General features: G+C 43.8%; 1 protein-coding gene across 3 annotated transcripts in view; it reads left to right on the forward strand.

Moving 5' to 3' along the window:
• Window positions 1-4,527: 4,527 nt before the first annotated feature.
• The window catches only part of RAP1GDS1 (Rap1 GTPase-GDP dissociation stimulator 1), a 104,438-nt gene continuing 96,433 nt past the window's right edge, over window positions 4,528-12,532 (forward strand). For all 3 annotated transcript variants that reach the window (XM_050896219.1, XM_050896221.1, XM_050896222.1), the window contains exon 1: window positions 4,528-4,564. In XM_050896219.1, coding sequence (XP_050752176.1) covers window positions 4,561-4,564 — 4 coding nt within the window. In that variant the 5' untranslated portion in view covers window positions 4,528-4,560. The remainder of the gene's footprint in view (window positions 4,565-12,532) is intronic.

Consider the following 12,532-nt stretch of genomic DNA (forward strand, 5'->3'; position numbering starts at 1 on the left):
ACTGCTCAATTACCTTTGAGGGGGAAGAAGGAAGAAATTCCTTCCTGACTATGCAGGAAACCTCCTTCAGCTCTAAAATGTAAGACTGGCCTATAGCTACTGTCTTCATGTATTATGACAATACCGAGCATCATATGCCATTTTCACTCTCCCCAATACCCAGGAAGAAAGCAGGAGATACTGGTCATTCAAAAAATCCCAAATTTTCAGCCCAGAAAGGGTTACTACAATCTTGTAGCATGGCACACAATGCATACACACTCACACATACCACACACAGATTTTTCCTTCAACCAGATTAAAGCTGTGCTTTTTGAAAGCTTGGGATTGAGAGATACAAAAAACCCATGAGTTTGTCAGATTCCACTTTCTCAGGTCAGCCATTCTGGTATTTAAATTGCACTCACAGCTAGAAAGTCGTACTTTATGTCAAGGTTGGAGTTTTCTAATTTCAACTTCCAGCACTTACCAGAAAGGCTTTATCATGAATACTCACACACCAGATATGGGAACATGAACAAGTTATCATAGAACAAGGTCAGGTGTTCACTTCTGTATTAATAACTGCTCTTATCCCATGGAAAATGTGAGGCAGCTTACTCTCAGGGAGAAAGACATCAAGTCATCCCTGGCAACACTTTCCCTGTGCACACTTTGTTGTCTTCCCATTCACGTATCACAGGAAGATCTCGAGAAGTAGCTTGTCCTGTTTCCCATGTGCAAGTTCACAGATAGCCCTGCACTATTTCCACCTCTAGTTTTACAAGAACTTAAATTTCTCAAGGTGCCAAAACTCGAAGGGTTGTCTGTGCCTCTAATAGGAAACAAAGAGTAAAGCACTACCCACGCTTCTGCTTTCTTTGCCCTTCCTTACTTATGCAACAAGTTGTGACAGCCTATTCCCATCAGATGATCCAAATTCCACTAAGTTACAGTACCATATCATATTTCCCTTTGTATTCGAGCAGCCCAACATCCTCCTGTTGCTCATGTACGTTTCTAACTTCAGTACAGAGGCAATTAAAAATATATTCCTCACATGCGCCTTTGTGCCCGATTAAATGATATAATGTATGCGAGAAGATCTTCAAGGAGTTACTATGTCAGGGGTGAGGAGATGTGCTGAGAATATGAAACTGATGCAAGACATGAAAAAGAAAATTCATGAAGTAGTAAGCACTGGAAGGTCACTTTGACCCAATTTTCCATTTTCTTGCAGGACATCAGACATAGCCAGTGTTTTGGAGTGCAGAGACAGCACTTGTTAATACCTTCTTAATTCCTGTAGTCCACAACTCAGTTTTCACAGCTGCATTGCAAATGCAGAAACGAGCTGTGATCTCGTAAGCTGTTCTAAAGGACATTTTTATGAAAGAATCTTTCATTCCCTTCCCCACTGCTGAAATTAAACATCGCCTGAAATCCACAGAATGTGCTTGTACAGGTTTCTTCCCAATTTCTGTTGCAAACCTCACTGGTAACTTAATAACGTAATTACTTCTAGTTCCCAGTTTTCCTCAAAAACTTGTTTTTAATTATTTTTTTCCTTTATGAATACATCAAGAACATCATAATTTCATTGTTTTTAATGAGATATTTTCACAGGCTTCACTGCACCACACTTCGCAGGTGCTAATCACTTAAAAAAATTCAGCATGCTGATTTTGCATATTGTCTTCTATAGATATGGTATCTAAAGCCTGATGGCCCAAAGCTCTTCCGTATAGTCTCTTGAAGATGGAAATTCCTCTCATGAAGACTCCTCTCCCTTTTGCACTATACCATGAGTAGGCATACATACAGGGTCTTGCATTCAACCGCAAGAATGGCAGGGCTTTATTTGGATTTTTTTTACAACGGCCCCTTTGTTCCGTTGTAAACTTGTACCTAATTGAGAGACTGACAAAAATCAAGCCCTCAGCTCCTTTGGAGCTTTCTCTTTCTCTCCTAGAATTAAGAAGTATTCAGTCAAAAGACCAAAAAGTCTCCCTAGTTTTGCACGGTTCTTTTGGATCCACTAAAAACAATTATAATCAAAGATGTTCTGTAGTGGCAGGCCTCTTTCTGGGAATTTTTTTGAAAGCAGAACTCTTTAGAAGTCACTGTCCTCAAAATGCTCTCTTGGAGCAGGTAACAGTCTTACCTTTCTGGGTCTTGTGGAGATATATGCGTGCATTTCAAATAGGACATGCAAGTAAACTTGTGAAGCCCATGCATTTTACAGATTGCTCTGATTTATCCCAGGTATCCAAGTGGGAAATAACATGGAATAATATGTGGAGTATCTCCTCCATGATCCCTCAGAGACGGATCAGTAAGAACAGAATTTCACTGCCTTTTTCCCCAGACAAGTAAAGGAAACATTTGGGGGACAGTTATAAAACCAAAGCAAAATTTATTGCTGCGCAAAAGAAATAAGGAGGCAAAAGCATAGGACAAAGATGAATTTCAGGCAAGATTTGAAAATAGATGAAAGCAGAAAAATACTTTTCACGACTTAGACTCATTTAAGAATCCCTGTATTTTATTAGGTACTGAATTAGACAAACCCTGCAGTTAAAAAACCAACATGTTCTGGTTTGAATTTTCTGCAGTCACAGTGCAATGAAAACAGTAACAAAAGTGTTTTAGTTGTCTAGCCATTGTAAAAACATACTAATTTTCAGTCTCAGCTGATCATAAAATTACATCTCTTCAGTGTCAAGTTCTGCATACTGGGACAGTGGTTAACCTCGCTGAAGTCAACTGTAAAATTCTGCTGATGTCCTAAGGAAAGAGTTGGTGAATCATAGGGCTACACCAAAGTAAGTGGACAAACCCCAACATGTTCAGTCTGTACTCTGCAGAAGGACTGATGAATTACTCTTTGCTTGTCGTATCACACTGCCCTTTTACAGGCATGAAAGCGCCCGGGACCTCTTCCAGAGAGGAAACCCCTGGCAGCTGCTGACTGCTGGTGAAAGGGACTACTGGTGTCACTTGTGAAGCCACTGTGGGGGCTGACTCATCCGCAACTTCTTTTTGCATCACTCATCTAATTGTCCCTGACCTATCCGTTTCTACACAGCAAGCAAGACCCTCTATCATACTCTTTTGGTCCTACTCTTATTTATCCATACTTTAGGATTTATTCAGGTAAACCTGTGAATACATAAATATGGAAAGATTTGGAAAAAGTGAAAATGCTACAAGAGCTACTCAATTAATTTCAACCCCCCCCCCCAAATGGTTCCCAGTGAAAGCACTATAATGACAGGACTGTAACTGCAAACAGTTCCTCATTGTTCCCTGCATTATAGATAGAGACTGAGTATCCCAGGGCAGAAAGAAAGGGGGAACACTGAATACAGAGATTAATTATCTTGTTAAAAATGCCTTCCACACATAACTACCTTGTGCAGAAGCCTTTCGGTTTTGGGTGTAAAACTCGTAACGTTGGTTCAGCAAAATGTACAGCAATTAGACTTCACCTGGCGGTTTTCTCCACTGATTCTTTTCCTCATATGGCCCACCTAAAAACCGCTTTTCCATCCAGCTTAATCCCCCCCTCCTGCAAAATGCTCCTCCTTGAGTCCCTATTCTTAAATATGAATTTAAACGCCATGCTCCCCGTTTTTAAACCACACACACACCCGGTACATCCGACTTGCGCCCCGACCCCGCGGCGGGGGGCTGCTGGGAGGGAGCCTCGGCGGGGCCTGGGCCTTTGCAGGAACTTCGAAGAGGCGGCTGCCTGCCCGCCCAGCGACCGCGGACCCGGCCGCGGCCCTCTCAGCGCCCGCTGCCCCACCGCCTAACCCAGTCGCCAGCCCCGCTCTCCTTCACCAGCCAACAGCCCCGACCGCAAGCCGCAGCCGAGGCGGCCTGCCTTCCCCACAAACCAGTTAGGGATGGCCAGCATCGCAGGAAAATCCCTCCCGCCGCCCCGTAGGAAAAACCTCCGCCCCTCCTCCCCGGAGGACCTGGACAGGTGTGGGGCGGCGGGAAAACTGAGGAACAGCCTCAGGCGCCCGCAGCATGAGGGGTGGGGGGTGTTACCGCGCCGCACGCGCTCGCAGCCGTTACTAACGGTCGGACCGGCGCCCCCCACTCCCTCACCGCGATGCCACCCCCCCCGGCCCGGCGGGCGGCCCCACCCCAGCCCCGCTAACAAAGGAGGCCCGGGGCGGCGGCGAGGGGCTGTAGCCGCTGCTCCCCGCGGGGACCCGCCCCTCAGCTCCCTCCTTCCCGGCCGGGGGCGCTGCCGCCGGTTCCGCACCGCCTCCTCCCTCCGTGTGCTGCCCGCCCTTCCCCGGCGGCGGCAGCGGGCGGCAGCAGGGTGCCGCCGGGCGGGCGGGGTGTCGCCCAGGCGGCCTTGCCCGGATGTGCTACCCTGACTCATAGTCGCGCCGCACGCAGGCTCCGCGTCGCTGCCGCGTCCGCCCCGCTCCGCTCCGTTCATACGCCTCCCGCGCCTCCCTCCGCGCCAGCGGAGAGGCGGCGGCGGCAGCAGCAGCAGCAGGAGGAGGAGGAGGAGGGGAAGGAGGACGAGGAGGAGGAGGCGGAGGCCGCGGCGGCACGATGGGTAAGTCGCCCCAGCTCCGCGCTGTGCAGCCCCCTGCCGCCGCCCTTCTGCTCCCGGAGGCCGCCGCCCGCTCGTCTCCGGCGGGCGGAGAGAGGCGACTGGTGCAACTTCCTCATCGGCCGCCTTCCTCCCCTCCGTGCCTTAGCCCGGGAGGAGGTTCGGGGCGGCAGCGGGGCTCCGCCGAGCCCCCCCGGCGCTGCCGTGGCCACTGCCCGGCCCCTGCCCCGGCCCCTGCCTCTGCGGCGCAAAGTTTCCGCGGCTCCTGCGCTGCTGCCGGCCGGCCCCGCCTGCCGGCTCTGCCCCAGCCCGGCGCCTGGCTGGTCAGCCCCGTGGTGCTTTCCGCACAGCACTTGTGGTCCTGGGTGTGAATTCCAAGTGGGTTAGAGGAAAGGTAAATTCCCCGAGTGCGAAGGGGGGTTCAGAGCAAGGAGTTATATAAGGCACCCCCAGGATGCTTTCCCGGTTACTGTTTGCATAATGGAGACAGTTGGGGTAATACGTTTAGGAGATTATTTTATAATCTCTGTTCATTGTTTGTGGAAGACACAAGGATCCTCGTATTTCTCCGGCTTTTAGAAAGAGCATTACTCATGCCTACAAATGCAGCCATATTACCTCTGCCTTTTTTATCTTAAGATTGTAAATTAAGTAGTTTCACGCGGATCGCCACTTGCATGGAGCTTCCAACAAATGTCATATGAATCTAGGAAGTATAGTATTTGATTTTTCTTTACAAAGTGTTCAATGAATTTCTCTTGCCTCTTCCACCTCTTCCTCTTGCACAAACTACAGCTCTCCCGGTATTAAACAGCCACCATAAAATAGAGTTCCCAGAAATCTGGCTGTAACGTAGATCCCAGAGATGGGTAAGGAATGCTCCCCTTGAGCTGCCAAAGACCCAGCCAGCCTGCCAAATGTGATTATGGGATCTAGGTTGCCGATCTGGAGGGCAAGGAGCTGTGGTTTGCAACCAGGGTAAGGAGGTGGCAGTTCCTGAGTTTGGCTCAGAGGTTTGACATCAGCATTTCCTGTGGCCTTAGGTAAATCAGTAGTTTCTTTGCAGATCACACACATCTTTCACTTTTAACTAGAAGTTTCCATGGCAAGCAGCAGTTGCAGTGCCTCAGTTTTTCTGATTGTGAAATGAGGATAAATACTTAGTTAACTCCTTTAAAGCAATGGAGAACCTTTGGAGAATGGTTCAAATTAGAAGCTGCCAGGGTCAGGCATGAGGAATAACTGTCAGATTTTATCAGAATTAGGTAAGACTATAACGATGTAGTGAATATCTCTTTTTCACGTGGGTGGAAAAGACAAGACACCAGGATTTAGTTTGCTTATATTTCCTGTCTCCATTCACAAAGTAGGACTATTAATCTCATCGTTCTGGTCAAAGTCTAGTTGTAGCTAACTCTGTTTTGGCTTCCAAAAATAAAAACTTCAGGGCATCAGCTAAAAGCTGTTCAGAAAAGCTGGTGCAGAATTAGCGCAGCACTCCTGTTTAGATGAGACTACGCTTCAGTTGCAGGCACGTTTGTAAACAGTTTGAGAATCTGCTACAGCTTGCTGCATAAGTAAGAGTAGTTATAATTATTTTCAGGAAGACTGAAATAATTTTCCTGTAGGATCTATCAGCACCCGTCCATAATAGGCCAGAGAGACTGCTTGTGAAAATACAGAGGAACCTTTTTTCCCCCCTCACTTCTTCACATATCAGGGCCTCATTTCACTGTCTTTAAAATCAAGGCAAACTCTAATTAGCCTCTGCAGCAGATCTGGTTGCTCCAAGGACCGAGTGGCAAAGACTGAAATCAGTTTCACCTTGGCTAGCAACTAATAATGACTTTCCATGTTTAAGGTCTATATTTAAGCGTATACAATCAGTGCACTAGCTTCCCTCATTCAGCTTATAGTATTCTTTTTGGTAACGCGTTGCATAAAAGCTGAAAATTATTAGAATTAAATCAAGGATTAATTTGTTCTTCCTATAGCTTGTATATCATTCCATAAATCGTGCTCAACAAACAAGCGTTCGTGGCAGAGACTGCAGTAGTGTCTTACGGTTAAACATATGGTCTATTCTGTATTTATGAAGGTTGGTACGGTATTAGCTGGTTTGTATACTAATGATATAAAATGGAAGCCCAAGCTTCCATTCAACTCTAATCAAAAGATTTCTGTCGTTAAAAAGACTTATTAGGTATATATGGATCTGCATTATCTTTACTATATAGAAATATTTCTGCTGCCACACTGGTTCCACGTCATTCCTCTGAAGACATTCTCACGGCAGTTGTTTCCTCCTAGAGGATAGTGATTTCCTTTCATTAATATCAGTTCTTTCCAAAATTATCATTTTTGTTGCTTGCATTTATAGTTTTTAAAGTTGTGTCTGAGTACAGTTTAAACAATATTCAACTTTTGGCTTTGAGAGACAAGTTGCCTTAAGTACTCCTGGCAGCAGAGCACTTTGAATACTTGAGATGACATGAGCACCACCAGTACTTTACCTCTGTTTTTATAAGAACAACTACAGGTTTTTACTTTTCAGTTACTAATGTAATGCTTCAGTTTCACAATGAATGGCCACCTTCCCCAGTCAATTCTTGTTTTTAACCTCAAAAAACACAACTGGTATACTCATGCAAACACACTGTATCCAAGAAAATCTTTCTGTTTTAGAGCAGTGGCCTGTGGAGGTTATTGTAAGCAGGCTGCAGTTATTCCGCAGACATAAATTAATAAAAATCAGGAACTTGGTTACATGTTGACCACTCAACAGTAATCCATTGGCCCCAAAAGATGGAGAAACACCACATATGAGAGTTTGTATGCAGAATACAAATACAGGTCACAGGGTTTTTTTATGGCACATATCAGTTTGTTTGAAGTGTCGATGTGACGGTCTGTAATAGTGAAAGCTCATAAAAATATTTTTCCATTTTGAGAGTATTTGTTTTGTTAGCAGGAGATGGAAGGCAGCCTCTGCTCTGATGAAGCTTAATACATACTTAGGTGCTTAGCTGGGCAACAAACTGCGAAAGCAACCTGCTAGACTCTTTTTACAATACCTAGGAGTAATAGCACAATGACAAGATATGTAATGTACACAGGCTGTAACATAGATGGATTAAGTACTGTCCATTTCGTTACACTGTTGTCAGAACAAAGATTTATATTGCACCTCTTATCCCAATATACTCAATTTTCTCTCCCAGTTTCCCTGAAGAATTCCCACATGGAACTATGTATCAAGTTTTGGGGTCAGCCTGGTCGTTGTCGATCACCAAACCCAAACTGAACCACAGATCAGGGTGTAACAAACCACTGCCTGTCTTCGTGACATTGGCTCACAAAATAAAGGAGGCAGGAAGGTGTGAAGCTTCAGGCATGGCTGTGTGCAATATTGCTTTTGGGAAGACAGGAATAAACCTGCCTGCTTTTTATTAGAAAATGTAACTGGTAGCCTCAGACATGAGAGGAATGAAAGCTAATGAAAAAAAGTCTTCAATCTTGAGAACTCTTTTGCTAGTTTTCTTACAAGAAATGCAAATCAACCTAATAAACTGCTTGGAAAAGAGATATATCAATTGCACAAAAAGATCTTCTTGAATTCGTTTCAAGTTTTTGCTAAAACAAGGAGACTTCTAACAACACCAGCAATTAGTTCTAGCCAGCCAGAATACACCAATTTAAGCCAGTATAAAATGTTATATTAGCATTTCCTAAAAATGAGACTGATTTTGTCAAAAGTCTTGTCTTTAAAACACAAACACGGAGGAAACTGCTTTGAGACTGCATCTCTTGCTTCAGTAATGTTCCTCGAAGTGTGCTTCTGAAGCAGCCAGAGAGGTTAGGTTAGTTCTGACTGACCTTCCTTAATGAATACTGTTCCTGTGTTCAGGCCAATATTTGTGATCTTTTGTTATTATGTGAGACTGAAACCAACCAATTTTGTCTTTAGCTTTAGGTTAAAGGCTTCATTCACAAGTATGTTTCCTGAGAACAGAATATTCAGAGGTAGTTTCAGAAGTCTGTGAGGAACACCTGGCTTTCTGTAGTGTCAAAATAAAAGTGGAAGGAGAAAGGCCAAAAGAACAGCTGAAACCTGAAGGAAACAAAGCGGTAATAATTGAAATGAGAAAGCTACCAAGACAGGAGACAAGAATAGAAGGGAACAAAAATCCCTTAAGGGAAATGCATGGACAGAGAGAAATACTAGAAGCAGAGGAAAGACAGGGATAATAGATGGATGAATGGAACAACAGAGGACAGAAATAGGAGAAAGAAATTAGGAGCTCTACTCTGGATGCTCCCCCCCCCCCCCCCCCCCCCCCCCCCCCCCCCCCCCCCCCCCCCCCCCCCCCCCCCCCACCCCCCCCCCCCCCCCCCCCCCCCCCCCCCCCCCCCCCCCCCCCCCCCCCCCCCCCAAAAAAAGTTAAGAAAATAGTTGGGGTATAAATGTAAATAAAATCAGATAATTTTTACCTTCTTTTTTTGTATTACCATTTGGCTGCTGCTGACAGTCCTTGAGAAGACTTATTATAATTTTCCATCTTCCTCAAGTAAAGCTGATTTATTTCTGTAAGTTCTGAGAATTATTTATAAATATGTAAAAAAAAAAAAGATATTAATATAAATAGCATTTGTTCAATAAAGGGGAAAATCATGTCATCACTGTTTGACAGGAGAGAAAGCTATGGAGATTCATCTATAGCATCTGTCAAGGAGGTTGGTTGTTATCCTTTCTTAACTCTGTCTCAGGATGTAGTCCATGTTTTAGGATGACAAAGGGACATTAGACAGTGACCCAGTTACTTACGTAAGAGAAAACCCAGTTTCCACTGTTGACTAGTCCACCTGGGTCTGTTCACATGCTGTGTGTTCAAGAAAACTAGCATCCCTGCTGTCTTGATACTATTGGAGGCATTACGTTTGAGATTCTAACTTGTTTCCAGATTAAAATAGATTAGGAACTACATCTAAACTTCTGGAAATTAGGAGTCTTAAAATGTTGATGTGTGTTCTCCAGCTAATGGAGAAATTTTTTTAATGACAGTTTGAATTTTAATTAGACAAAGAGCTTTTTCTAGTAAGGGATTTTATAAGTAGTAGCTTTCACTGCAAGGACAATCTCCCAGGGCCGCTTTTTGTTAAATATGGTCTAGAAAATTGTTTCTATTTACAAATTTTAATATAATGGCAACCAAATGAAATTTGTTTTGGTAGAGTAAAATGATAGTTAAAAGCCACGGACTTCTGAATGTTGAAGTTCCTTTTAGTGCAAAAAAATAGCTGATGTGCATTAGAATTTATGTGCGCTCCACATATGCCTAATAGAATTTGTAAACTCTCTGGTACAAATGGCTGTGGTTCAAGGAGCCTCAAAGCTGTGCACACAGCCTGGCGACATTTGTTCAGCTTGAGAGTTGTGCGGTTCTAGTTTGGGGAGCTTTGAAGTTATGTAGAAACCCTGGTGATCTCATACTGTTCTTAAGCTGTAGTGCAAGTAGATTACCAAGTCGGCAGATATCCAGAAGAATTTGTCGAATCTATAAACCAGATAACTGCTGTTCATTTAACTCCAGATAGAGGACAGAATTTAGTGCAGGATGCTTTGGGACCTGCAAATAAATACAGCATACCTTAACTGTACAGGTATAAGTGTGTGCTGGCAAGGCATGTGTCTTAGAAACATCTCTGACTTGAAGCACTTTCAGATACATCTTCTTGACAAATTCTGATAAGAAATGTCAGGGAATAAATGTGTGTGTGTCTAAAGTAGTTTGAATTCAAAATATGCATAAATTGAGACAATGTAGATGCCTGTACAAAGTTGTGTTAAAATTTGCAGTTTAAAATAAATGAAGTGCTTTCATGTCATGCTTTCCATTTCTAGGTTAGACACAAACCTCTTAAAATCACATTTACACATTTAAAAATCAGGGAAAATAAAAAAAAAATCACACTTTTGCAAAGGAAATATTTTAAGTGGTCCATTTCAATATTAGGTCCCATTTTCCTCATATTTCACAGCTCTTAGAAGCTTACTGCTTCCTAGTCATGTATTATAGGAACATCTGAGGCATAAGTCAATTCTGAGTTTTTATTAAAACACTGAACTATTCATTGTGTTAGTGATAGCTCAGGGAGATTCATGAAAGTTAATCAGTGTTGTTTAAGTTCATCAGTTGGTTCCATCCACTGATACTTGCCAGCCTGACGGACACAATAACTTTGAAGAAATATGCAAAACTTGTGTATAATTTTAATTTTTTATTGACTCTTCCTATCAGTTGCTTCAGATTTGACAACTCATTTCAGTATCTGATTAAATCCAGTTAAGCAGGTGCTTAAATTCACATGGTGAATAGCAGCCTTTCTTGCAGGCCTACTGCCTGTGCTCTGCAAATGTACCTGGGAGTAAGACTGGAGAGAGTAATATGGAAATTATAAGAGAGAGATGGAGACTGAGTGAGAAGACTGAGATTCATGGAGGAGAGCAGCTAAGCAGTATAGGACGGATGACGTGATGAGGATTGAACAAAACCTTGGAGAAATTTCTCAGGGCTGCCAATGAGCCTGTGGGGAACAGGCCTGTGTTTAGGAGACCTGGGGAGGTGACAGCTCAGCATCTCCTGGTAGTCTTGAGTTTGCATATCCACTGTCAGCTGCCTGTGCATTTTTATGGCCTTCCTGATCTACTAATATGGGAGCATTGGGGCACAAAACCTGCGGTTGAAAACCCTATCCTTACCGCATTCTTCACCTTTCAGTAAATGTCTTTACCTCTAAAATACCAGTCCAAAAAAAACCCCGAGATATAGCAGAATACTCATCCTTCTCTCATCCTATCTTCCATACAGTAGCGGTCTACGGTTGGAAGAGAACTATGTCATACCCAGCACTTTACAAACTCCACTCTACCCCTTTTGCCCTTAATTATACCCAGTCTGGAAACTAAAATTGCATTGTACCGTATGGATTAGTTCTGTGACAATGTTTTGTGGATGGAAGCTGGAAATTCTGCTAGCCTAGCTATTAAACATAAATATCAAAAACCATAAAAAGTGACCACCTGCAAGCCTTTATAGTCTCTAGGGTGAGTGGAGTGTTTGGCTGGGGAGGTCTGCGTGTTGATGAGGGCAGCCTGCTCTCTGGCAGCTGAGGAACTCCTCTTGGGAGCATATTTAGAAACACTTGCTGTCTTTGATGTTGGACGTGACAGTCCAGTGACTTAAATTAATGGGACTATTTTAACATTTCTAGCATTAAATGGAACCTTACAAGTACATGTCACTATTTACAGGGCCAGTAGCATGCCTGTTCCCTTCTCTAGCCTTGCTAAGTTCATTCCCTTATCCTTTCTCTGTGGAGAAATCCCATTGTGCTTGCAGTCGACAGCACCAAGTACCCTGCAGGCATAACTTGAGTTCAGTACTGCCAAATAGCTACTTGTGCTACATGAAGGCTTTGGAATGATTTCTTTAAATCAAAATGCTCTTTTATCTTGACAGCAGGAACAAAGCATGGGAAGAGAAAAGGGTTTTAAAACCAAAGCAGGATTGTACACATCTTTCTTATCTAAATCTTCACTGTCCACAGAAAGTTTAACTTACCCCTCCTGGGCCTCTGGAGGAACTGACTGAAGTCAGTCTTCCGAGTTCAGTGTACTGGGTAATAGCATCTTCATATCTCTGAGCACTTCCTTCAGCAATCTTCCGATGTGCACACTGGAAGTCACTGGATTGCTGGTCATGTTAAGGCCCTGTTGTACAAATACCTAAGATGCCCCTCCTGAACTTCAGTGAGCAATTTAAGAGGAAATGCAATGAGGAAACGTGACCATCAAGAGGAGTGGCAGCAGCAATGAACAGTTATGAGGTATTTCCACACCTGCCTTTCTCTCTTTCTTTTTTTCCCTCTCCCCTAAGTAACTAGTAGCCGTTATTTTTCCTCCTTCCTCTC

This window comes from Gymnogyps californianus, chromosome 4 (assembly GCF_018139145.2).
Source record: "Gymnogyps californianus isolate 813 chromosome 4, ASM1813914v2, whole genome shotgun sequence".
NCBI classification, from domain to species: Eukaryota; Metazoa; Chordata; class Aves; order Accipitriformes; family Cathartidae; genus Gymnogyps; species Gymnogyps californianus.